This window comes from Pelmatolapia mariae, linkage group LG4, assembly GCF_036321145.2.
Source record: "Pelmatolapia mariae isolate MD_Pm_ZW linkage group LG4, Pm_UMD_F_2, whole genome shotgun sequence".
Taxonomy (NCBI): Eukaryota; Metazoa; Chordata; class Actinopteri; order Cichliformes; family Cichlidae; genus Pelmatolapia; species Pelmatolapia mariae.
Window position 1 is genome coordinate 26,626,238 of NC_086230.1, and position 27,469 is coordinate 26,653,706.

General features: G+C 39.9%; 1 protein-coding gene across 2 annotated transcripts; it reads left to right on the forward strand.

The window, feature by feature from the left end:
• ttyh3a (tweety family member 3a) lies at nucleotides 1-26,815 on the forward strand. 2 transcript variants are annotated; one of them, XM_063472200.1, is made up of 16 exons: nucleotides 1-343; nucleotides 713-935; nucleotides 3,548-3,717; nucleotides 6,288-6,399; nucleotides 6,552-6,772; nucleotides 9,285-9,380; nucleotides 9,995-10,067; nucleotides 10,971-11,046; nucleotides 15,146-15,201; nucleotides 15,831-15,923; nucleotides 16,683-16,775; nucleotides 17,492-17,628; nucleotides 18,909-19,082; nucleotides 19,507-19,582; nucleotides 21,057-21,158; nucleotides 23,878-23,984. In XM_063472200.1, exons 2-15 carry the CDS (start codon nucleotides 810-812, stop codon nucleotides 21,135-21,137), a joined length of 1,584 nt encoding a protein of 527 aa, XP_063328270.1. In that variant the 5' UTR covers nucleotides 1-343; nucleotides 713-809; the 3' UTR covers nucleotides 21,138-21,158; nucleotides 23,878-23,984. The 2 variants fall into 2 exon arrangements, with proteins under 2 accessions (XP_063328270.1, XP_063328269.1); XM_063472199.1 differs by lacking the exon at nucleotides 21,057-21,158 and having other exon boundaries at nucleotides 23,878-26,815.
• Nucleotides 26,816-27,469: the final 654 nt, after the last annotated feature.

Here is a 27,469-nt window from a genome sequence, read left to right on the forward strand (position 1 = left end):
TGTTGGGCTACTTTTTGCGGGCCGGGGCTGGGTTGGCTGCCAGCTGGGTGAATGTCGTGAACAGTCGCCGAGTTGGGTTGGCTCCAGCCTCCCGCACGAACGATAACTGGTTGGAGGTCTCGCTCGGTAGTTTGAGTCGTTGCGGTGGAATAAGACTGCGAGAGATGAAATGAGGAATTACCAAATGAGCAAGACAGGATGCAACAAACCGCAGAGCAGAATGCCAAGTGAAACAAAAGAGACTGCTTCTTCTGGTTCCTCCTCGACTCTCAGCGGACTCAACTAACTAGCAGCTAAACCGGCTAACGTTAGCAGACTTAACGCTGGCTAACCTACTTTACGGGTATAAGTAGCTCTTAAAAAACGAACATTTTATGTGATTTTAAATGGACTTCTGTGCTTGAGAGATTACAGTTAACATTAGAGCAAAGTCCCAACTGTCGCACAACGCCAGAGATAGTTAAGTTGACAGAAAGTAACTAGCATGACTGAGGTTTACATCGAGTAGTTAAGGTTAGCTGAGTGCTAGCTGCATCAATGTTTGTGAAGTTAGCGAGCTGTTGTTTTGTCCGGGCTCGTATTAATATGTAATGAAAGCATTTAGGATTTATACGTAGGTAAAAAATAAATGAATGCAATGTTTATGATTGTCAGAGTGAAGAAAACACTTAAACATTACTGCATGTGTTTTTGTCATCCATCCCGGCTACAGATTGACTGTATGAGGTGGATTCCCCTGCGTGTTTACACTTTGAAGCATCCTCTCTCTCCTGTCCGCTGTCCGTGGATCTCATTGACATTTGCTCCCCATGGCAGCAGTGGTTAGCTACACTCCACCATGGTGGGTGAACCTGCTGCACAGACTTCCACATTTCAACTTAAGGTTCGAGCAAACGAGCAGTGACTTCAGACCAGAAGACTGGACGTATCAACAGGTAAAATAATACCCTGCAAGTTCCTAGACTCGTACTTGGGGCTGTGATATTATCAAGTGCTTGTTTTGGTATCGGTTTGATAAAATCCCAAACCTCCATTTCGCAATTGCAGCATGTTTGGGCATGCTGGGCCACAGTCGGTTTTTTTGTTTTGTTTTGTTTTTTTCCTCTTTCCTGTAAGGTTGTCATTCAATATTATTAGTTGTATTGGTGGCAGCTGATCGTTCTCTCCACCTTTTGATCCCTGACACCATCTGTGTGTGTAGCTTTCCAGACACTAACCAGCTGGCAATGTATAGTGTAATCCAGGCCACATAAGCTGACCTAAGCAACCACTTCCTTATGTCTTATTTTCCCAGTAATCTTATCATGGTCAGTATTTGTTACACCACATGGGGGGCATTAAGACTCTGGAGCACCCAAAGGAAAAAATATATTTATTCCAACAGACTTACATCGGGGAGGTTAAACTGAGGGCAGGGGTTAAGGAGGATTCTGCACAGTCTAATGAGTAGTTTAGACTCTGGGGGGAAGGGAAAGCAGGGCGTTTGTTCATATGATTAATATTAAATAGAATCTTCTAAATTTAGGTCACATAAAGTGAGAGTTTTGGAGAGTCTCTGCAACGTTATGTTAATTATAGGTACCCAGCTCTAGGTGGTTATTCCCTTCTCTAGACCCATTAGTTCTATTATCCTTTAATCAATAAATAAATTTGAATTGCCATGAACAATGTATTGCTTTCTTTTTAAATTTATGTTCAACAAAGATGGTGTTTATCATCTGTGAAAGCCAAATTGTTAGATCTAGGTAACACTTTGCAGTCCTTAATTATATGGAAACTGTACAGGTAGTCTGATAAGTAATTGTTTTTATTTAGGTTTTAATAAAGAGAGATCTGCAAAAAGGTTTGATAATAATTATAATTATGACGACAGACTTAAATTCCTCTTTTTATGTATGTTCTTTATGCTGTTGGTGTTAGAAAGTGCGTCATTACCAAATCCTCAGTACTTTTGTGGTTTTTAATAATGCTCTGGGTCAGTGATTACTAAGAGCAGGCAGACTAGTGTAGAGGAGCATCTTGAAAACAAGTGTAAAAATCTACAGACATGAGTTAACTTTAAGAGATGCATCAAGATCTAACCCCGTTTCCCTTTTACCAATGAAGGGTGATTCAGAAAATCGAGAAGTGAATCATGATTCCTCCGAAACGAGGAAGGCGTGTTCCAGACATGCGTCTGCAATTCACAGTCATGGTCCAGATCTTATACAGTTAAAAGGATGTTTACACTTTCACTTCTGATTATTTCCCTGTTCGAACTAACATGTTACCTGCTATCAAATTCCTTTAGTTAAACATTGATTTTAATGGTGCAATTAGATTTTAGTTTAGAGCAAGTGAGCATTTTAAGGAGTATAAAGTTCACAGCTTTTCACAGCAGCTATCCTGGTAGGAGTTGGTGGATATAAAAAAAGAATAACAGCTCTCAAAAACCATATTTCACTTCATGCCACAACTTGAGAGAAAAAAAGAATTCCTTTGGTCCCAGTTTGCGAAATGTTACACCCCTACTGGATAACAGCTGTTCAGGAAGTTCAGTGTGAACAATATCTCTTTAAAAGCAACAGGGATATTAACAGACTATTAAAAGGGTAATCCAGCTGTTATCTGCTATATGTTCCTTTTCTCAGTTTTATCATGACAAGTGCTGCACATAAAAGGTGTTATCATTGGGACAGCTTACAAACCATAATTATTGACTGACTTTAATTACAGGCTGCTAATTATTGCCAGTGCAATGCTCCCTCTCAAGCTTCAGGGACATTCTTGACTCATCCAGATGGCTAAGACATTAATGGGGCTTAGGCTGCGTCTAGGTGATGCAACTTTTGAGTATGTCATTCTTACATCTTGCCCAGATGGTAAAGAAGTGATGCACCAAAATTAATCCTCATTATGATCACAGTCTTTCCTCCCGGTTGAAGTATGCAGAGCAGCGTGGATGAGGCATGGCATTATTTGTGTATATCACTGGGAACACGGGGAGTAGTCAAATACTGGCTGTGTTCACTCGCTGCTTTGCACAGGTCACTAGGGCGTGTCATTCACTGCGATGCTTTGTTGGGAAAACTGAACGAGTAGAACAACACTGGGTTTTTCACAAAAACAAAAGTGGATGGAAATCTGCCCCAGCAATGAATCCTCAGGAGCATACAGTGAACACATAGGCCCTCTGTCTGACCTACATACGAAGAGCTACAGTTAGTGGAGAGAGGTTTGACTATCACACTGTACATCATTATACATTCTTGTGGTTTTTGCTGCTCTTTGCAGTTGTCTCTGAGATCAAGTTCTCAGTTAAGTCTTTCAGTTTGCAAATCAGGCAACAGACTATTTTATCTTCATGTTTCTGTTTAACATTGAAGCACACACCACTGTTTAGAATGGGTGTAATACAGCACTCAGATAAGATAGCAACATACTTGAAGTTGTGTGCATTTCCATTGTGGGACACTTTAAAAGCATTTTATCCCAGTTGCTGTTGTTGTTGAGGAAAAACCAGTAACAACTATGAAGTTTTCCATAACTCTATTCTTCTTTCTACCAGTCAATCCTGTTACTGGGAGGTGTGGCGCTTGCCTGTCTGGCTCTGGACCTCCTCTTCCTGCTCTTCTATTCCATTTGGCTGTGCTGCCGGCGGAACAAAAACGAGGAGCAGCCCAACGCCGACTGTTGCTGCACAGCTTGGTGTGTCATTATTGCAACGCTTGTCTGTAGGTGAGTATTAACATGGGACTGCAGTGGTGATAAACAGTGTTGGTGATAACATATTACTCTTGAACAATACTGACAGCCTAAACACTGGCAATGGTTCAGTCCGTGATGTCAGATCCCCAAACACAGAAGTTAGCAAAGGATGCATCTATTAAAATGACTCCAAAAAAATCCAGAAATGTTTTGGTTTACTGATTATGACATAATGAAATGGATGTTTGATCATTTTGGTGTTTATGAATTTCCTTCTTTGTTTCTAAAGCTTGGAAAACATGGCAAGTGTGACTGTTTATGTAGTGCTTGTAACTCATGGTGCTACTCTTGTTCTTCTTGTTATGTAATAGTGTTTTGTAAACCAATTTTGGTTGAGCAAATTGTTATACGGAGTTATGAGGAGCCCAATGATAAAATGAAATAATTCAATCAATGATAGCTTTTTCAGATAACACATGGTTTATGATTTGATTTTGTTTTAGAGTATGACTAACAGTATGAAGTGTTATAGAAGTTTGCTTGGAGCAAATCATAATGGAGATACTGCACTCGGCATAAAGATTTGTCTTTTTGTTGTTTTGGTTTTTTTTGGTACTGGTTGCTTTGCATTTGCATAGCAAGAGATAAAGCCTTTGAAGCATTGGTAAAGGGCAGTACACCAATCTAAAGCCATTATTAGCTGAATATGCAAATAATGTGGTCAGCTGCTACAGATTCAGAGTGGGTTGAGCCGTGCTGAAACAAGCAGTCCTTTGTGACATAGTTCATAGGGATGAATTCAATAAATATCTAAATTTGTGCAGTTTTATAGTTTATTGGTTCTCGGTGGTATTATCATATTAAGTTTGCAAAATTGGATGAAAGTGTTTACGATGTTGGAAAATAACCACATCGAAATAAAGCCCAGACTTTGTATCTGATGGTTATTAATTAGTGGAAATGTCAGGGTCTGGCTGCATAGGTAACTCTCTAATGTATTTACAACCTGATCTAATGTCAATCAGCAGTATCTTTTCCTCCAGTTGATAGTCCCATCAATTGCTCGTCACAGAGTTGAGGAAAGTCTAATTACTGGCCTGCCTACTTTGCAGTACTAACAGCTGTTTCGCTTTTGTTGCTACAAGTCACCTAGTTTCATTCAGTGGTTTCTGTATTGTTGCTAATGTCTTCCTGAACCATCTAAGGCAGTACATCACTCACACCCACACTGAAATCCTCCACATACCATTGTATACAGAATAATTTAAAAACGGTTGCATGCCTGTGTATGTTGGATTGTCGCCACCACAACTGTGCTGATGGGAATAAACAGTGTGACAGGAATTTGTGAAGAGGAGGATGTACAGTATATGAGCATTATGTACTTTTAGGTTTTACGTTATTATTTTTTTTAAGTGCATAGTGTGAGAATTGTACCATCTGGACACAGTTTTTGTCCTTGGAAACTGAATTTATTTCCTGTTTTCCTCCTCTTGTTGATGGGCCGCAAGAGAGCCATCACATTTGATTCAGAGTAGCACAAAGAGCTTGGGGACCTGATGAGTACAAGAACTGCATTACAATCACCGTATCTGTGTGCGCGCTTGTACCCACGCATAAATGCTGAGCAGGGGGGAAAAAAAGTTGGAGAGATCTGACATTTCTGTTTTGCTTTGCTTTTGTTCTTTGACAGTGGGTCCACGCTCAGCATCACAGTATCATTGCACAAGAAACTGCATCACTTAAAAATAAAGGGATTATCTTCTCACTTTTTTTTTTCTTTTTATGAATAGTATAGAGTTTCCACAGGGTCACATCTCACCAGGGAGTTTAGTTTGTTTTGTACTGTGAAGCTGCTCCTATTTACCTTTATCACACTGCAGAGTGTGAGAGGAAGAGATTAGCAGCACTCCAGGAAAAGGGAAAACCTTCTGATCTACTGAGTACTGTTGACTGAACACTTTTAACCCACAATGGTTCATTCATAATCATTTCATCTGATACAATCTGTTTATAGGATGAATGTCATAGCATAAGTGCTTCCAAAATGTCCACAGCTGCAATGCAGGAACTGATGTCAGAGCTAAATCTTTATTATTGTGCAGAATTGGAGTTGATATTTTATCACTGAAATATTAGAATATACCAAACAGTTTTATTGTAAATATAGTTAATTCTGTATGCTTTCAATGAGGATTTTAATAAGTGTGAAACTGTTTTTGCCATCGATGTGCCTTCGGAAACTGTTGCTCATGCATTAGAGAGAGCTGTTTTTCTGCAACTTGAGGCCTGCCTGTGCTAATGGGAGCAGACCTCCTGCCTCAGTACAGCCTTTGTCAGTCATAGTGTGGGGCTTGGGGCATAGCTGGTCCATTCCTCTGTGTTTCCATGGTTCTGTATGGAGTCTTTCTGCAGAAGCTCAAAGGAGCCTGTTGACTGGGGTCTGAACCGACAGGGTTAATGTAGAGTTCACACGCCTCTCTCCCTGGCTAGCTGTCCCCCTGGCTTGCTCTCTTCTCTGTCTCCTCTCTGTGTCTTTTTTAGCTAATCCCTCCTCCTCACCACCCTGTCTCCCCTCCCTTCCTTTTGTCTCCCTTCAGCGCTGGTATTGCCGTCGGTTTCTATGGGAACGGCGAGACTTGTGATGGAGTGAATCGAATGACGTATTCTCTCCGCCATGCTAACCGCACGATCACTGGAGTGCAGAAGTTGGTAAGACACAGTGCACAAATTATACCAAGAGGTTTAATAATTAATCGCTTTGCTGCCACAAGCAACCCCAGTTTCATTAGAGCTGTGTAGTGAGCCCCGCTTTTCTTCTCTGAACTCTATCATGACCTTGTTTGGCCCTGTTTTGGCTCTAGGTCTATGACAGTACTTCCTCACTGAACCAGACAGTTGATGACAATCTGCAACAGCTTGAGGGGCAGTATGCACAGCATGCAGACTACCTGTCCATCATCCAAAAGCTGCAGGGCCAGCTGGATGAGCTGGTCAGACAGATGGTGGAGATTCCCTTCTGGGAAAACTCCAACATCTCCCTGGATGAGTTTGCTGGCAAGATTGAGCTTTTTGACTGGTACAGGTAAGACTGGGACAGTGGAGCCAAAACACCACTTTTTGCAGTGGTATAACAGCAGACTAATTATCTCATGCTACATCTATTTTATTAAAATGATGCAGAAAAAAATTGAACTGTTTTACTGGTGCTTATTACAGCATTTATATTTCATTGAAATTTAGTTATTTTTTTCCTAGTTAGACAGTGCTGCTGTGTTGGATGTATTTCTGTATTAAAATGTCTAAGGGATTCAAGATAGCAGGATGCAATGGTAGGTACAAGCAAGCAGGAATTTCTTTAACTTATTCAGCCCATGACATGCTTAAAAATTGCAAGCCTGGACTACATTTCTCTGCTAGAAAATTAAAGCACTGTTTAATTTTCTCATGCATAAAATATATCTTTGTTTATCACATGGTCAGAAAAACCAGCTGAATGTATTGATTTCTGTCAAATAAGGTTACAGAGACTCATTGCCTTTACTATATGTGGATCAGTTATGCTGATATCTGCAGCACCCCTAAAGGACCACTGTGAGTGTGAGGAATAAATACCCTGGAATTGTGGTATCAGTTAAATATACCAATTATATCCTTGAAGAATAGGTTCACAGTCTGTTAACAATAAATCCTTTCCCATAATACTTACTCTTACATGCATTCAAAAGATGCGATTTAATAGTCACAGAGAAGAAAAGGAATGCTGCCACCTAGCTACAAGCATATATTTTTGTTTAAATTGTGCTCTTTTAGTATCTTATCCAAGTTGCAGGGACAGCAGCCTAAAAAGGCTTATTAGCCTCGCTCTTCCCAGTGCATCTTTCAGCTTAAACAGGTGGACACGGTTTCCAATCTTGGGTCTGGCCTGGGGCTTAGTCAAATGCCCTAACCACTTCATTTGTGGAGGAGTAGTGGCTCTACTCTGAGTCACACCCAAATGACCAAGCTACTCGCCTTATCTCTAAGGGAGAGCCAAGCCACCCTTTTGTATATGCAAGTAGAAGCCACCTCCTCAGTCAGCCAATCCACAGGCACTGCTGCAGACCTCTAATCAGTATTCCAGAAAACATTACGGAAAGCTGTCGTGGACAGCCCCATAATATCCAGAGTTTTAAGAAATGCAGGGCAAACCTCATTCACCTAGCCACCCAGAAGATGTTTAACTACAGTGACCTCCTCTCCTGTGAGAGATGAGTCACCCCTGGACGCTGCTTCTACTATGGAAGGCATGTCAGCAGTATTAAGGAGATCCTCCCCAATCCCCATTGCATTTAGTATAAGTAGAGCACCACTTCCTCCTATGAGTTGTTCCATGGTCTCATTGAACTCCTTGGACATGAGTTATTGCTTCAGCTACTGCCAGAGCTGCACTTTGCTACCAATATCTCTCAGCTGTCTCTGGAGTCAAACAGGATAACCAAGGCCAACAGGACTCTTCTAACAGCTCCCTTCAACTCTGATGTCTGTGCCAGCACCACAGCTCAGCTCCTTTCTACACCCAAGTGTCCAAGTTATACGGCTACATCTGATCATTTGATGATCAAACTGTGAAACACTTAAAAACACTTATGCTTGTAGATGGTTTTCATTGTACACTAACTGTAGTTGGCACAGAAGTCTAAAAACAGAACACCACACAAGTTCACATTGGGCAGACACTTCAAATCCAACCAGGTCGCGCTGTCATTTCCCATGTTAGAATTAAAGTTCCCCAGTATCGATGACTCACTCTTTCACCTGAACATGCAGGGAGGTACTGAACCAGGGGATTACAAATATACCCACTCCTGCCCACCGCCACTCACCTAGAGTAACTCCTGAGTGGACCTGATGGAAGTTCACCCCCCAATCCAGGAAACTGGTTTCGGAGCCCGAGCTGTCCATTAAGTCAAGCTCAGGATATCTAATGCAATTATCCCACTCATCACCTCAGGCTCCTTCTCCACCAGAAAAGTGACATTCAGTAGTACCACAAGCCAGTTTTTGAAAGCCAGAGATGGAACCGCTAGGGCTTCTGCGCCTGACTACCATCCAGTCCTTAAGGCTTCGAACCCACAGGCGAGTTGACCCCTATAGCTACTTTGGGCTGCTCTGCCCAGCCACCAGATGCATGGTGAACTGGTCCCTTGATATTTATTTATTCATTTATTTTGGGGGTCATCAGAGGGCTTTTCTAATTTGCTCTTTATCTGGCCCCTAACCCTCCGTTGGCATCCTTTTCAGTAAATGAGTATAAATATTCGCTGGTGACTTTAATTCTCACACACCAGGGTTGCCCTCTGGGTTATCTATGACATGTCACTTACAAGTTGCCCCAAGACAAGTGTGACTTAACCTCAGTTATTTTCAGGTTCTCATTTCTTTATTTTTTTTTAGGTTTCATGTTCAAGTGTAACAAACCTTTCAGGAGGCATACTTATAATACACAGGATAAGCTGAAATCATTGTGACTGATGTTAAGAGAACTGCTTCTTTACTGAGAGATGCTTAGCTGTGCTGCTTTGACCATTTGTTGTTAATGACATGTGTCTTCACAGGTGGCTGGGCTACATAACCCTGCTTCTGTTCGATGTCCTCATCTGCCTTCTGGTGCTGTTTGGCCTCATTCGCAACTCCAAAGGAACACTCATAGCGTGAGTCTCACAAGATTCAAGGGGAAACTCTTGTGACCTGGGAAATGATTTGGCTGAGTGGCAGTTACCATACATGAAACCACTTCTTCATTACTGTTCAGTTCATACAAAAAAGTTTGTTTGAAATTTCAGCCCTTTTAAAACTAATTTCACGGGAGCATCACATCATGATTAGATCAGTATTTTTGATTAACTACTGTTGACACAAGTGACATTTTTGGCCTGACAGGTTTGCGTTTATTTTGTTATGTACTGTCTTTGCACATAATAACACAGACTCTCTGTATCAGTTCTTGATGTTGGATATCCTGTATTCTTTTTGGATCACTCAGTATTGTTCAACATGATTTCAAGAATTTAGCTGCATCTGATTTTAGTTGCTTATGTAATCTATCCATGTATGTATGTTGGTGATTTCATTTGCTTTCCTCTTCTATCCTTCCGCCTTTACAACTGATACTATTCTTTAAGATTGATCTGCAGATCTTTGTGTGTTGAATAAATTGTCAAATTTTCTATCTTAAATATATTTCTTTCTGCAGTGGATTAAGTTGTTTTTGCACATGAAAGTTGCTGCTGGTTAAATATACTTCTCACTTCCTTTCTCTCCCCAGGGTGTGCCTATTTGGTGTAGTGGCTCTGGTAATCAGCTGGGTCTCCCTGGGGCTGGAGTTTGCTGTCTCTGCTGTAAGTTTCTGCATCACTGCATGATCCTGTTGGGAAAACAGTTTTTGTGGGCAGCCTGTGGCTGCAGAGCAGAGTTTTATTTCATTTAACTAGTAGAGTTCATGAGTCAAGATATAAGGATTAATACACTAAATAGTCATGAAAATAGCAGTGCCTATGAGAAGGACTATGCTACACAGGACCTGTTTATTTCTACTGAAACTGCTTTTACTAAGTTATAATAAGCATATTTCATAAATGTCATGTTTGATATGTATTTGTTAATGGGGATTGTGCAACAATTTACAGGTGATTTATTTTTCTAGGTACTTATTACAGAAATCCTTAAGACTAATGATATTGATTAAGATGTGTGATTAGAAGCAAAATAACTGGTTATTATGCACTATGGGGGTAATATTGCAATTTGTGCTCCCAGAAGCAGAAAGTGGTAAAACTGGCTGCTTCACTCAGGTTAAAAAAATAAATCCATATATTTTGTTTATATTGTTTTGTATTACATAATTTAAAGAGGCATTTTAAATGGATTTTCCAGGAGGTTGAAAAATGTTGATGAACATTAATCTTTATTTATGCAAATTAAATATCCCTGTGGAGGATTTCCTCCCCTGCAGATGAATCAAGCTGTTCACACCTAAATGTGCTTATTTTTATTTATTTATTTAATTCATTTTGTTTGATTGCTCTCAGCAGAGATTGAGGGAGCCAGCGACATGAAGTGTTTATTTTTTTGTTTGTTTGTTTATTGTTTTGTTTTTTGTTTTTTAAAGCTGCAGTCAGTTCATCAAAGATGATGATTCATTTGCAATCATGCCTGTGATGGCATGTTTGACTGCACTTGAATGCAAATGTCACCAACTGAGTCCTCTTCATTTATAAGTCTAATTTGTGTTGTTTTTCTAGACCACCAGTGACTTTTGTGCATCTCCTGATACGTATGTTACTGAAGTGACAAAGCAATATCAAGTCATCAATAAAGGTATGAGCTCCTCTTATAAAGATCATTATGTGGTAAAGATTCAGTAAGTTCTTCAAAATAACAGAATTTTGAAAGGGCAGAGAACAGGATCTGAATGCTCTGTTGTGCTGCACTGAGGTCTCATTGTTCTGAAGGGTCAGCCTTGCTCTTCTCCATAGACCATAGGAGGTTCCAAGTACTACTACCACATCTGCATTGGGGGCAGAAGGGCAATGGGCTGCTTTTTAAAAACCACTACAGACGGCTCTCAAGCTGTCTGATTTTAGTAATTGCCCTATCTGTCTCATGATGGGACACATGTAAGAGGGAAAATAGTGCCTTGGATTTGCACAAGGAAGATAAGAACTGAGGAGCACAGTATCCAGGACGCAGTATATTTCCTGCATCCTCCTTCAGTCCTTGGAAGGGGGGAAAAAAGATAATGTGTCTCTGAAATAAAACCCATAATCACATGTTATAAGCGCCACCAAGGATTTTGGTGCTCCTGTTTCTGCTTAAAATCCTTTATTTGACATCAGCTTAACAAAATATATCTTCTTCTAATCTCTTAAACATGGAGATTGCCATGCTTTGGGCAGAAACCAGGACATTAGCTTTAAATGCTCCGTTGTATGGTTAATCTGAACAATGAGCACTGGCTCACTGTATGCACTGAACTGTATAATGCTGCAGCTTTCACGCTTTATTTTACCCTAGGGCTAATTTATGCAGTGTGGGGGTTTTCAGTTTTGTTTTTTTTTTCTCTTAAACACATGCTAACTATTTAGCAGAAAAAAGGAACTCACTTATTATTACTGTGATGAGGTAGTAAGTATTTTGCTATTACAGTATTAACACAAAGTGGGGGGAAAAACTGCTGTAAGTCCAGACTCGGTTCTTGTATTTGTCTTTTTCTCCCTTACAGCTTTTGCCTTCATGAAATTGGATTAGACAAATCTCTGGATAGCACAAAGTGTTATTACAGCACTGGATTTATTGCTTTTCTCCCCTCAGTGGTTGTGGTAGCATCATTTCAACAACACTCAATGTTATTTTTCATGCGTGTGCTTTCTCGTTGTGTGGTTGTTAGGCATTTTATCAGAGAAAAATTTAGGCTGCATTTTGTTCGGCTGCAGCCGGTTTTTCTCTATTATTATGATGGTTTGTTTTCAATACAAATGGTGGCAACAGTGACAAAGATGAGCTGCAACTCTAAGCAGGCTTGAACTCCAGAAACTCCATAAATGCTCAAAACAGCTGCATTTGTGCGTTTGATCCCTCTGTGTTTGGAGGAAGTTGGTTCCTTGTGAACATTTGCTTATGTAGTCTATATGACATCTGGTTTTCAACACATCCTTGCGTTTGGGAATACTCACAGTGCAACTCATTCATTTGTTCTGACTGCTAAAAATCTAACCTAGTGCAGTGACTGGATGCCAAAGCTATCTTGATGGCATGGCTCACTGGCGTATCAGTCTAATCATAATACCGAACAATACGTGTTTGTTGTCCTTTCTTTTGGGGGTTCCTCACCGAATTATGAGCAAAACGAATTCTTCTTCTTCTTCACGGGGAAATGGCATAATACTATGAAAATTATATAAACCCACTTCCTGTCCGTTATATTTATTTGATCATGAAAGCCATAATTGAGTCATCATTTAACTATGTGTTCTGATACCAAGTGACACAAAAACTGATCCCAACCCCATGATGAGGCATCCATAGTTCATCCACAGACTTCAGGAAATCTGCTCCTCCTGATATAAATGTGTGGGTGTAGTTGTGAGAGCTGATATGTACTTTTAAATGCCGGAAATTCGCTTCTCATGCTCAGCTGTGTGGGAAAAGGCTCCTGACACAGCAGTGAGTTTGGACGTCACTAACACCATGTGTCAGGTTGGTGGTGTTCTTACTGCCTCTATCTGTGGACGTTTCTGTATTCCACCGCTTCTGAGTCACGCTCTCACGCAAAAGCATTTCTCATCCACTCCTTCTCAGTTCTGTGATTTTTAACCTAACTGAAGTGGCCGGTAATAGCAAGTGAAAGTCTGAAAAATTAATTAGTCTTCTTTGGCTCATCGTGTACTGCAAGCAGGTTGCAAGTATGGTCATGTTGTAATTTAACAATGACTCTAGAGGTGTTGTAACCACACTGTTGTTTTCCTGAAGCTGTTTGCAGTAAAGGCTTAATCCTAAGTCTCTCTTTGGTTGTGTAGTGCTGATTGTTCAAGTGTTGCTGCGTTAGGAGAAAAACACATTTCCATTTAACCTCAAAGCTCATGATTAGCTTGTTCATAGTTACAGTAGCCACCAGTGTCTTACAAGGAAGCATTCAATGACTCAAGACTAGACAGTAACATAGTATATTTTGGCCTTGAATCTTAATGTCTGAACCAGTGACTCTGTGAAGACGAAGCACAATGATGCAAGAATGAGAAATATAGAAAAAAGCCATAGCTGTCTTGTCCTGCAGTAGTTATAATCAGTACTTTTTGACAGTATCTCATGTTTTGAAAGTGGTAACTTGTACTGATAACCATGCAGAGAATCTGATGCCCACCTTTACACAGCTTTTTAGTGAGATTGAGCCCTTTTTTTTTTTTTTCTTTTAGTATTTAACATTGTAGGATCTTTAGGCTTGGTAAAGCCTTGAGGCTGTTGTTGCAAATTGAAATTGCATAAATAAAATTTGATTGTTGAACTCTGGGGTTCACAATAAACATTCAGAAACCTGCTGCATTGCCTGGCTAGTACTAAAAGGCCGACACACAAAGTTAGCAGCTGAATACCTCTGTGTACTTAATGTTCCTGGACTCCGACTTGTACTAGTAGTAAGTTGACTTTTTATGTTAGTAATTTTTTGTTGTTGTTGTTGTATGTTTCTCAATGAAAAAGTAGATTCTCAAACATGGCTATGTTTTTAAGACCGACGGTCAAATTTGCACACAAACTCATGAGTCAAAAGCTCAGGCTTCATGCTGCTCTAATTGTGCTGTTTCTAGCACTTGTCTATTTTTGGCTTGACGTCAAAGGGGAAGGATATCCTTAACATGGTCATTGCAAGCAGTCGGCACAAGTTGTGAGCACAGAAGTTTTACAGATCTGCTGTGCAAGAAAGCTAAACACAAAAAACCTTTAAAGGGGCAGGAGCTTTAATAACTATTTTCACACAATGGATGAACTGAGATAACGCACCAAGACCCAGTACTGCATAAATCCACATTTGTTTTTGAACTCTAAATCATGCAGAGCTATATTACTAGACTACAAGAATAATATATGGTCCTTGACATTAGCTTACTAGTTCCCCTTTAAGGTCAGCTTATTGTGATGTGCAAGACATTTGGACCATGTTACAAAATCTGACAGTGATATAGCAGTTTTTTAGCTGCTAGCGGTATCTTTTAATTTAAATAGATTTGTAGCTGATTAATCCTCTATTTGATGGTAGGGTTTTTTAAGCGTCTTAATTTGTCTCAACCTATGAAAGCAAGGATTTCCTTTCATAGGTTGTGTGCAGGTTGTTTGTAAATATATTTTGCTCTAATTTTTAGTGCATTTTGAGTTAAGTGGAATGTGTTGTCATGTATATCTGTTTTTATAAAAAAGTGTTTATCAAACAGTGAAGCTAACGGTGCCTGTAATTAATTACGTTGCAAGCTAGATATTCATTGTATAAAAGACAAAGAAGAATAATGAATATAACAATAGTGCAATTAGGATAAAAAGAATAACATGATTAATATTAATAATTAATAAATAAGCAACATACATGTCTGTTTTCGTACATGAGCAAACTGAACAAGTGCACATGAAAGATTCCTGGTTCAAACGCATATCCCTGGAACATTTGCGTCAGGAAGGGCATCTGACCTTAAGGGAGCAGCTGAAAAAGCTGCCACATTTGCCATATGATAAGCTAACAAATGTTGTTAACCTCTTTGCAGTTGTGCTGTTGGTTGAGTAGAACAAACATCCTGAGGAAGCTTAAAAGTTCACACATTTGGCAGTTAAAACCACTTTCAAGTTATGTCGTCATAAAGACTAGCCGCAGCCCTACATGTAACTTCTTGTGGCTCTGCCAACATGTTCATATGTGTTCTGTTTTTTCTTGCAGAAACCCTTCAGTACTACCTTAGTTGCAGTTTGGAGCAGAGCAATCCCTTCCAGCAGGTTTGTTACATGTGTTATTAGATCCATCTTTGTGCATGGTAAAACAAACCATTTAAGGCTCATAATGCTAAAATCTCAACAGACATATTTTCTGCATGATGTATGACCTTGTTATTAGGAGGAATGCAAGTAGGCACCATGGGCCACTCCCGCTGCCTCAAAGCAATTTTTTCCCATGCAGTAGTACAATACATTTCATTATGCCAGCAGGAAAGCTGATGCAGAGCAGCACTTCCTGTACGTCCATGGCAATAGTGTGGGGCTGCTTCAAAGGGTGTTGGGCATAAGAGATGTTGTACAGAAGTAAAATGTCACAGTCACTGTGCAACTGCAGTTTTCTTTAATGGAGTCCCTACATTTCATTTCTCAACCACCATGAATAAATTAGAAGTTTTGAGTGCAGCTAAAGCTAGGCATCTATTGTTAGTCCTTGTGTATAGAGAACGAAGCGCTATATATACATTATATAAGCCTTGAAGCTCTATAAACTCAGTGTGATTTCACAAGACATCAGCTTGACTACAAAAGGAGACAGCCACTCAAAGCCTCTGGCACTGATTTAAAAAATGGAAATACTTTTGAAATATGCTGGACTGCTACAATATTCATTCTTTTTTTTTTCTTTTCAGAGGCTTTCCGGGAGCCACAAAGCATTAGTGGAAATGCAGGATGATGTGTTTGAACTGCTTCGATCTGCCACCAGAGAGTATATACAAACCAAGGTATGTTTCCCACACCAATAAATTACCCTTTACTTGTAGTCCCACATTACATGGTATCTCTAACGGTTTGTGATGACACAACATACAAGTGAATGGGACCTGTGCGGCCTGCAGAGAAGTGAAGTGCACCTGTCCACATAAAGGCCTGCTGACAGCCCACCTGGGACTTGCATTATGTGCATTAGGCTTTCACTGGCCCTTGTCAATACAACACTATGCTATTGTCCAGGGATGGTCCTTACTCTGTGTTGACAGAGGCCTAAACGAGAGCTGACATAGGGAACAGAGGGAGGCATATTTCACTTCACATACCCACACAGTGAAATTTGCTGAGGTGGCGGAAACACTTTTTTTTTTATCTGGCAATCAGACATTTTCTGCCAGATCTAAAAAAAAAAAAAAAAAAAAAAAAAAAGAACTAGAGGGAAAAAGGGAACTGTCCATTAAAATGTATCATACATTATAATCTGCTTTTTCAGCTCTGGCTCCTTTGTACTGCTGTATAGTGAAGCGAGACAAATCCCTCATAAATGTGCATTGAATAATCACATTATCTCATTCTCCATTGTCAAGTGTTTAAACTATTAACAGACAGGATGAGGAAACTTACTGTGTAGTGTGTTTTCAGGTAAACAATGAGAATTGCTCTGATTTTTACTTTGTTCCACTTTTTTTTTTGTTTTCTTTTTTTTGTGGTTTCAAGCCATTGAGCCATTTTTCAACAGTGCACATTTTGAGTTTCCCATCGCTAATTTACAGGGACGCTTGGAAGAGATCCAGGGGATACTGAACACCACAGAGATCAGCCTACATCAGCTCACTGCATTGGTGGACTGTCGCAGCCTGCACATGGTGAGTAGAAGAGTTACAAACTGAGACACTGTTAACTGTGGGGTTGCTCGTTGTCTGATTGAAAAAGGGCCGGCGGACTTGATTTGTACTGACATCCTTGTAGTGCAGCTTAGTTGTATAAAGCAGCCCGTCTTTTATGCCTGTGCAGTTGACTACACCTGCCATCATAAATAATGTTTCCTTTCCTGTATGCAAGTTCTTGTCCAACTGATGCTGGCTGTGTACCATTTATGAAGCTGGCTGAATGACAAGTACTTGGCTATGTCTGTGCTTTGGAAGATTGTCCCTCAGTGGCTTCCAAATTCCAAGTGCACATGTGCAAGTGAAGCACTTTTCTTGGTGCTATCTGCTCTCTTCTCTCTCAAAGAGTTCCTTGGCTAGCAACACACAATTATTTTATGTAAAGAGAGAGACTTTAGCAGAATACAAATATTTTTTTTTCTGCAGTGCAGTGCATATAGTCAAAAACTTTCAGTCATGATGAAAAGATGAAAACCTACTCTGCTCCCCTCTAGTTTGACAACTGTGATCTCATTTGTTTGACCTAGTTTAAACAAGAAATCAAAGCAGATGCATGTTAAAGACCCCTTTTTAACTTCTTCCCTTCTATTTTGCCTTTTTTCCCTTATGTTTATCAAAAAATAAATAAACAAAAAAACTGTTTGAACTTGTTTAAATCTTCCAAAAACTAAAATTAACACCTGTGCTTGTTACAGGACTACGTCCAGGCCATGACGGGACTTTGTTATGATGGACTTGAGGGTCTCATCTACCTCGTGCTCTTCTCCTTCGTCACTGCTCTCATGTTCAGCTCCATTGTGTGCAGTGTGCCACACACCTGGAGAGGCAAGCGGTACGACTTTCATTGACCTCATACAGTTTGCACAGTCCTCCTCAGAAACACCTTGTAAAGTGGTGCAAAAGCTTGTAAGCTAGGTTTATATTGAGGACTTTATATACAGTGAGAAATAATTCAAGAGGAAAAGCCCATTAATTAATCATGAATTTGTTGCATGTTTTTGTAGCCACTTGTTTTTACATGTGTGGGGATGAAGCAAAACGACTGGGGAGAAAGAAATTACATGGGCAGAGAAACATGATTGTTTTTTTGTAAGACTTACGTTTGTTTGTGCTTGAAAGACTGGTTTTTGTTCACTGCTGGGACAGGTCCAGGAGGCTCTAGCTGCATCCTCAAATAGATTACTTCCTGTTAAACCCCATCAAATGTGCTATCTCACTACGTGTCTGTTTTTGGTTTTTTGCTGGAGGGGTGAAATCATTCTGATTTCTCTCTTATTAACAGCAGATATGGTTTGCTAACAGGAATGTGGTTTCTCAGTCTCAGCTCAGCTGCTCCATATAATTAACTTACCATTGGGGGGGCATGTTCATCAGTTTGATCTCAGCTAGAGCTTCCTGTTATAAAGCAAGGGATTACATGCTACCAGTCTGTTTTTCTCAGTTTCCCTGCCAAGCTTGTTTTATTTTATTGCTGTAATAATGCAGCTAATTACTTAACAGCTTGAAATGGCAGGTCATTATCAAGATGTACTTTTAGTATCGAAGTTTAGCATTTCCAGTGCATTAGTGTTGTCAGTAAGTTATTAGCACAGTTTTCCTGACCATGTAGATTCAAGTGATTGTATTGTGAAGTGCTCTGAATGAGATTCCATGATGTCATGGATTAAAAATGCATGAAATCAGCCTGTGGGAACACTAGAGGGAGACAGGCTCCATGTTGCCAGCGTTATTGTTGCTCTGTTTTGACAGGCCATGTTTAGTCCATTAATGTTATCTCATACACTACCGAGCTTCCATGTTTGAAAAGAAGCAAATAGAATCCCATTGTTCTTGCAGAAGTAATTTTTTTTTCTTGGTCTGTTAAAAATCACATGCAAAAGTAGGGCTCTTTGAAGAAGCAGGACCAATTAATTGAGTCATCTTCTTTGCTTCAAAAAGCAGAGACCTTATCTTATTGTCTCCTCCTGAAGCAGAGATGAAATTGAATCAGAATGTGACTCAGACTAATGAAAAACGTGACCACGTGGCGTCTTTATGTTCTTTTGTTATCAGTGAGATGGGACACGGGGTCCCCCTGGTGGTGGTTTTATATTGTTGTGTGGTGTTTTGCAGGAGCGAGGAGGACAGTGAGGACGAGTCTCTGAGCCATGGAGGGAGGCAGAACAATGATAATTTGTACCGGGTTCACATGCCGAGCCTGTACAGCTGTGGTAGCAGCTATGGTAGCGAGACCTCCATCCCTGCTGCAGCCCACACCGTCAGCAACGCACCCGTCACAGAGTACATGTAAGACATTACTGGTGAAATTTAAAGGGAAAACTACATTAAAGGCAAGAGGGGTGGATGATATATTTTACAAGACAGCCCAGATTATGCACAGTGAGCCTGACATTAGATTCCTTGTGTATTCAGGAGCAAATTTATCTGTCCCCAGACGGAGCTCTACTCTTATAGCAAGTCATGTTATGTGCAGCAGATGCAGCTGGTGTTCTCCAGCTGTGATGCCTGTGAAAATCAAAGCCGTCTGCCTCTTGAATAATGCACACATTTTGGGAAACTTGAGGAGGGAATGCTGATTTTTATCGCTATAATTTACTTGGAGATTTTCATGCTCATAGTGTATGGTTTCAAATCTACAAATCTGTTTGAGTACTGACACTGTAGTTGTGTGGTCACTGAGTTTGATCCAATCGTGTTTTTTCCCCTTCAGGGCTCAGAATGCCAACTTCCCTAATTCTCGCTGTGAAAACACACCACTGATAGGACGAGAGTCTCCTCCACCTTCGGTAAGTGTTGTTTTTCCTGTTAAAGCACCTCATAAAAATATTCAGTCTGCACCTTTACACCAGAGGAAAAAACTGAAGAACTAAACTAGAAACTGTTAACTTTATTTTAAGAGACATGTTGAATGAAGCTAACTAGACAGGTGGTGTCTATATACTGCCGTCTGACTTTGATGCTTCCTTGGAGTTTAATTAATTAATGGTAAGCGGACATAAAAAGGTGGAAGGAGAGACAGAGAACTTCAGAGCATCTGTCTCCACTGCACATGATGCACTGACTGTTTGATGGATGTTTATCTTTGCTTAACGGCATTGGCACCATGAAACTATAGGGAGATTGTTCGCTTTCTCTGCTTAACTCGCTTTCCTTTCTTGTTATCACCCCCTGCCTCTGTTAACCACAGCTTCCTCTCTCTTCAGACCATGCCCTTAGGTTGTTTACACACATTTTTCTTTTAATGTATTTGAACAGAGAACCTATTCAATTTTCTTGTTATAAGAAAAAGTACCCATATCTTTAGTATTACTACGTAAAAGCGCTAATCACTTCTTTGTTTTGTGAATGGTTGAAGAAGCTGTGGTTTCCGTGTTAGTCGTGGAAAACCCCAGTAAATTCACCAGAACCCGCCAGATTTAGTTCCTGACTTCCTTAAATGATTTTTGGAAACTTTATGCTGTGAAAGTTGCCGTGCCAAAAAAGAAAAGCTCATTTGTTAGTATAAGCCATGGAAATTAGCCTTATTGAGATGAGTCTCTGGGAACTGTTTTGTTTTGTTTGATTTGTGGGGTTTTTTGTTTTTTTTTTGAGGATCCACCCTTCTAAGTCTTAATCAGTCTCTCCCAGCTTTAGCAGTGCTGTGCTGTACTTGATCTCGTTAAAAGAAGGGGTGACCGAACTCTTGCTTTCTCCTTCTTGAAGCTCCAGCTTTCTCCCACAATTTAAAAATACAAAAGGTGACTTAACAGGGAACTTTAAATTTCCCACAGATGCGGATGTGTGCATGAATGTTTCTCTGCCTCTCTGAAGTTTTCGAACCTGTCCAGGGTATAGTTTCTTCACAACCCTTAAAAGAAAAGCTACCATAGCTAATGGAAGTGCCATGCTGTCACCAGTGTTTTCTGTGTGTCACTTGAAAAGTTACAGAGAGGAGAAAAATCCTGCATACTGTCCATAGCGCGTTGCTTTTATTGGTGATCAGAAGTTCATTGAGTAAACGTAATGTAAACAAATGGCATAACGCAATGCTATAAATCCCTGTGCATGTGTTTTGATGCCGAAGAGTTATTAAAATGGTGTTGGTTTGTATCACGAGGCAACCTCGTCTTTTCCTTCTGCGTATACCTGGCCTGAACATCACCAGATTTCCTGCTCTCCCCGGTGTCTGTGTGTCTGTCTGGACCTCGACACTGCTTTGTGTATCTTCTCTATATACTCTCTTCTTGTCGTTTTTGTTTTTGCTTCTGCGGATCCATACAGTTGTATTTGACTGCTGCGGACAGTAACAGCGGTCACTGCTGGCAGTTAAAGCCTTCGGAGAGTTCAAGATCGTTTTGGTAACCTCATCTGCTATGCTAACAGGTACTAAACATGCCCGCTTCCTCCCCCTGCTGGCCTGTTCCTCCCCTGTACCACTTCCCAAACTCCCAGCTCCCAGCTCTATTCACCCTTTATTTAGGACCCACCAGATCTAATGGACCCCTCACCCTCACTCCCCCTCTCTCCCGACTCTTGCTAAATGTCCTACCTGGTGTCTCACCTGATGTTTGTTTCCTGTGGCCCCAGGCTGCATGTCCATTTACGCCCTGCAACTCTGATATATTGGGAGGAAGCTGTAACTCTGCCTTAAGGCACACCATGACCTATGAGTCAATAACAGTCAACATTAAATTAAAAGTCCATTAAACCATTTCAGTGATAATGTGGATGTGCTTTGTCTTGATTCTTGGCTTTGAGGGTGATCTCATGGGAGTTACAAGTAGACATTTTAAAGTCTTTTAGGATCGTTTACTGGCTGTTTAAAGCAGGGACATATCACTTAAAGGTACTGACTTTGGTATGACCTTTAGTGTCTTTCTATTTTCTAACATTTTCCTCACTGACACTACATTTGATGATAGAAACAAAATCCATCATTTCTTTACATTCTCAAGCACCACCATTATCACTACAGTGGTTACTGAGTATATAAAAAAATAGTTAACACCTGTGCTTGTTAGTCTCTGTAAGTATTTATGACATTGTGGATGAGAAAGTAATGACTGTGTTCTGAACTGAATCCAGCATTGCCTGAATTCTTGCATTGAGAAGAAATGGATCGTGGGGAAAAAATATGAAAATGCTGATATTTTTTTTTAATTTATTTATTTATTTTTATTTTGTTTCTGGACTTGAAATATTGAGACAAGCTAGTAAGAAAAATGCAGGGTGCTGACAATGTTTACAGACAGTTCAGCCTTAATATCTTTCTCCAGCCTAGAAGATATTAAACTGTTCAGTAAAACTGGAAAGATTAAATTACATTTCATAACTTATTTTTAGAATTACAATCATTTGTGCAAAAAAACAAAACAAAAAAAAATGAAATTGTAAACTTAACCTAAATTATTATCACCATGGTGATTGACACGTTCCCTGGGTTTGAATCCCACCATCTGACTAGGGCCTTTGTGTGTGTGTGTGTGTGTGTGAGAGAGAGAGAGAGAGAGAGAGAGAGAGAGAGAGAGAGAGAGAGAGAGAGAGAGAGAGAGAGAGAGAGAGAGAGAGAGAGAGAGAGAGAGAGAGAGAGAGAGAGAGAGAGAGAGAGAGAGAGAGAGAGAGAGAGAGAGAGATCTCCTCTGGCCTCCTCCCAAAGTCTGAAGACATGCAGTTAGTGGGGTTAGGTTAATTGGTGGTTCTAAATTGCCCATAGTTATGAATATAGGTGTGAACGGTTGTCTGTCTTTCTGTATTGACCCTGTGACAGACTGGTGACCTGTCCAGAGTGTATCCTGCCTTTAGCCCTGTTGTAGCTGGGATGGGCTCCATCCTCACCAGCCCCCTGAATTGGATAAGTGGAAGAGAATGGATGGACAGATAATTACAGCCATAGATTGCGTATAAAACCTGGAGATAGCTTTAAAGTCTTAAAAGTGAGCCCAGTGCACAAGGGTTTAAACCCTGCATTCTTTCTAATAGCCAGAAGGGGGCAGTTACTTTACCCGAAAAAAGTCTGGAGCCGAGAGCAAATGTCGGAGTCCAGTAGTATAGAAGTCCTTAGTAAAACTGACCTCTTCTCCTTTTTGATCTGTGACTCATATCCTGATGAGTTAATTATCTCAGACACTTTTTAAGTCTTATGTTGTGTAAATTATAATCACCATTATAGGCAAAAGAAAGAATACAGCATTGCATGTTTCAGGGCGTGGCTACCTGTTAATTAATAAATCACTGCTGCATGGGGGTGTAAGGTGTGGTGTCTGTCAGTTACACAGTCTCATCTGTCCATTTTATCACATCTAGTTAAAAAAAAAAACTGTGAAAATGCTCAGCTAAGCTTTATAGCAGGACTTAAATAACTGATGGGCAACGGCACATCGGCTTTGTCCCTCTTTAGCATACAGCCTACGGTTACAGCCCTTCTAATGTTGAATATTTTACTTAAACGTGCATGGTAAGTGTTGATGTTTCAGCCCATATTGTTGGAAATACTTGGCTTTCATATCAGCAGGCTGTCTGGACGGCTCTGAGGGCTGATCTCAAAATCTGACAAAGTGCCAACCAAGTGTTTTGACAGGAGTGTGAAATGCAGCCTTTGTGTTTGCATCACCTGTATTCAAAGAACGCATGGCTGTATCCTAAATCTATATGAATGTTTGGCCCTGCAAGCGAGCACGAAGTCTGGCAGGATAAGAGTGTCAAAATGATCCTAAATTACGTCCAGCTCTTTCTAGTCTGATGTCTGTGTACTCTGTAGCTGTTTCTGTCACTCTGTGTTTGAGTCATTGACTATCCCTTTAGATTTCAGCACTCTGAGGTAACTTGTATGAGAGGTAATCTGTAGGATTTTCTCTGATCTGTTGAATTAATTCTGCTTTGCTTTTTGTACATGTATGTATTTTGTATGTCTGTTCGTTTTTCTGCTGCTGCTTACCTTTTCTTTTTATTTATTTCTTTTTTTTGTAAGGGTAAAAATCTGCCTTTTGAATCCTACACAGAATGTGGTTTCAAGTATTTTTGATGAGTGGTACTACCTGGAAAAAAGAGAAAGACAATTCACATCATGGTTTTTCTTTTTTCTTTATTTTTTTTTTCTTCACAGTACACCTCCAGCATGCGGGCAAAGTACCTCGCCAACAGTCGACCAGATCCCAATAGTCGACCAGATCCCAACAACACTCCAGCGCATTAGACCCCGACAGGCTCATCTGGTCTGCAGCACTGATGCCACTGAAGTCACTCAGAAAGCCACTCCATCATCTTTTTTTTTTTTTTCCCATAGATAATTTTCTCTCAGTCTCTTGCTTCTTGCTGCCTGACTTGACTTAATATATGAAACCAAATGTGCTTTCGCTGGCTGGTTGAAGCAGAGCTTTGGGACATCCATCAAATCTCATCTCATGAGCTGTGAGTGCAGGAACTTGTCTACATGTCCTCAGCTTACGTTTACTACTGCACGAATCATCATTGGTGCTGGGAAATTAACTCTGATATGATGGTGCCAGGGCTGACTTTGAATCTTTCTTTTCTTTTCTTTTTTTTTTTGTCTTTATGAATGCACCATGACACGTACCAGTCACATCTAACAAGCATTGCTGTGTCAAGGACTCTGGAAGTGCTCATAGACTAACATTGATTACTACTGGTTGTTTTGATTTGTAAAGTACTGTACCATACTCAGAGAGGAATACATTGCACATTCATACAAACTTTTTTTTTAGTTCATGTTTTTTTTTTGTCTCCTCTAAAGCATAACATACAGGAAAGAAGAAAAAAAAAACTTTTTTTCTCAGTTCCTCAGCACTGCTTTCTGCTTACTGGCTTAAAAGTACAAGGTATTGTTATTTTTAATGTGTACACGTGACACATGCACCACACACTTGGATTTCTCTGGCATTGGCATGCTGTTGCATTTTTGTCTTAAACCTGATTTCTGGAAACCGTTTTCCTGCAGTATTGCACGTCTTATAGAAACTTTATTTTCTTCTTCTTCTCGAAACCCTGTTATTTCCTGTGGAGTGTGCGTGTTTTGTTTTTTGTTTGTTTTTAGATGGTGTGTTGAGCCCCTGTTACACAGCCAGGACTGTGTGAAGCTGTGATTGTGGCTCATAATTTGGATTGGACAAAGATGAACTGTGTTGTAGGGAAGCAGCAGCAATTAGTGAGATGATTAATTTTTGTTTTATATACTACTGGAAGCAGTAAAAAAGCAGACACTTTTAACAATCTCTCTCTCTCTCTCTCTCTCTCTCTCTCTCTCTCTCTCTCTCTCTCTCTCTCTCTCTCTCTCTCTCTCTCTCTCTCTCTCTCTCTCTCTCTCTCTCTCTCTCTCTCTCTCTCTCTCTCTCTCTCTCTCTCTATCTATCTATCTATAAAATATGAATATGAGAGAGAGATTTTTTTTATATTCCTTTTAATTTTCTTTCCCCTTACACACTTCAGAAGTAGTATGCATTAATCTTGTTCCTGTTAAATAAAATCATGTGCTCCCTTAGCAAAACTGGGACTTGTCCACACACATCTATATCCGATGATACCCTTCCCTGCAAAATGACACCGCTTCCTCCTCCCAGTGACTAACCCTCTTAATCCAAATGTGTATATAAAAAGAAAATATGCATATCTCAACAGAAATTTCAGGAGAAGCTCCGTGCATAGGCAGTGCAGTGTTTCTCAAATGTGTTTTAGCATTTATAATCAAAAACGGTTACGGGTGAGTGGATGCTGTGAAGGGATTGCAACAACTGTGCTCTCTGTACAATCTGAAAATTCTTTGCTACGTTTCCTGTTGAAGCATGACAAACTTTGCAACGTGCAGTGAGATGTTTGTACTTCTGCTTCCTCAGCTCGCTTCTTAGATGTGCTTCGTGATCAGTACAAGAGGTGATGTTGAGACTGTGCCAACAAGTTAAGCACAACCCTTACTGTTTTTTGTTTTTTTTGTTGTTGTTTTTTTTTTTTTAAATCTCTTTACTTAAAGTCTGTTGAGAAAATGAGCCTGACTGGTTCGAACCACCTATATTCTGTTAAATGTTATTACACTGATGCAGTTTTTCTCCTTTGGATAGTCATACTCTTTGTTTTGTAATGCAATGCTATTATACTGGTTATAAACTATTACAAAATGAAGAAAAAATTTGTGAAATTGAAATTTTAATTTCTTTAATTTCTACATTTTTAAACAACTTTTTTTCTATTGGGTTTGCTAGTTTATTGTTTTTAGTTTAGATTTGTAGAAGCACCGTGTGTTACTTCATTAATGTGAATATGGTAAATAGATTTAAAATTTTCATTAAAATTTTTGTGGAGGAAAAAAAATCACTGTAGATGTAACCTTTTTATATATGCATATATAGATATATATGCAACGTGTACATGTAAACACTGTGGTCATCTTGAGGTTGAATGCTGTGTTTCAAAATTAAAGAAACCTTAAATGTAGTGCAATAGGTCATCGCACTTCTTTGTGCTGTTGAGACTGAAAATCCCTCCTGACATCCAGTAGGTAGCAGCAAAACTTCACTGTAGTTCTTAGAGACAATTGTTCAACTGCTCAAATATTTAATCAGCCAGTTACATGGCAGCGACTCAATGCATTTAGGCACGCAGATACGGTCAAGACGATCTGCTGAAGTACAAACCAAGCTTCAGAATGGGGAAGAAAGGTGACTTAACAGACTGTTGCGTGGTTGTTGGGGCCAGTCTGATAATCTTATAGATTAACGTACAAGATTTTCTCACACGATCATCTCTAACGTTTACAGAGAATAGTTTGAAACTGAGAAAATATCCAGTGAACAGCAGTTCACCAAATTCCTTGTTGATGCCAGAGGTCAGAGAAGCAAAGTCAGACTACTTAAAGCTGATAGGAAGGCAACGGTAACTTATTACAACTAAGGTTTAGAGTGCAACTGAGGTATGCACTCTCTGAACACTCAACATATGTAACCTTGAAGCAGAAGATTACAGCAGCAGAGGATCACACCAGGTAGGAAACTGAGCCTACAATTTGCACAAGCTCACCAAACTTGAACAATAAAAGACTGGAAAATATGGTCTGATGAGTCTTTATTTCTTCTGTGACATTTGGATGGCAGGGTCAGAATTTGGAGTAAACAAAGTATGGATGCATCCAGCCTTGTATCAACAGTTCAGGCTGGTGGTGTAATGATTTGGGTGATACTTCTTGGTGTACTTTGGGCTCCTTAATATCAGTTGAGAACTGCTTAACCTGAGTATCGTTGCTGATCGTGACTATGCCTGTATCAAGACAGTGCACCCATCTTCCAGTAGGATATCACGCCATACCTCAAGCTCAAGATCTCTTGGCCGTCCCTCGTACAAGACTAAAGACTAGGAAAGACAGAACCTTTCAGTCTGTGCCACTAAGGCTATGGAAAAGCTGACCACTACAGCTCCATTTAGCTGACTCTGTAGAGTCTCCTGATACTTTTATGTTTAAAGTGGGTTTTTTTTAATGTTTTACGGTAATTCTTGAACAGTGTTTTGTGACTTTTATGTCTGTGAAAAGCACTATAAAAGTAAATTTTTACATATTACAAAGTTCAAATCATTGCAACTGGATTTCTTGAAAATGACAATAAGTTTGGTGGACTAACAGTCACCAGATCCCGATCCAATAGAGCACCTTTAGAATATGGTGGGATAGAAGTTTGACATTATGGATGTGGAGC

What these genes read in the sequence shown, in the direction of transcription:
- ttyh3a (XM_063472199.1), top strand. Translation starts at nt 810, where the DNA reads ATGGCAGCAGTGGTTAGCTACACTCCACCATGGTGGGTGAACCTGCTG. An exon ending in ATTGCAACGCTTGTCTGTAG is followed by an intron (nt 3,718 to 6,287) that starts GTGAGTATTAAC and finishes GTCTCCCTTCAG; the next exon opens with CGCTGGTATTGCCGTCGGTT. An exon ending in GCACCCGTCACAGAGTACAT is followed by an intron (nt 19,083 to 19,506) that starts GTAAGACATTAC and finishes TTTCCCCTTCAG; the next exon opens with GGCTCAGAATGCCAACTTCC.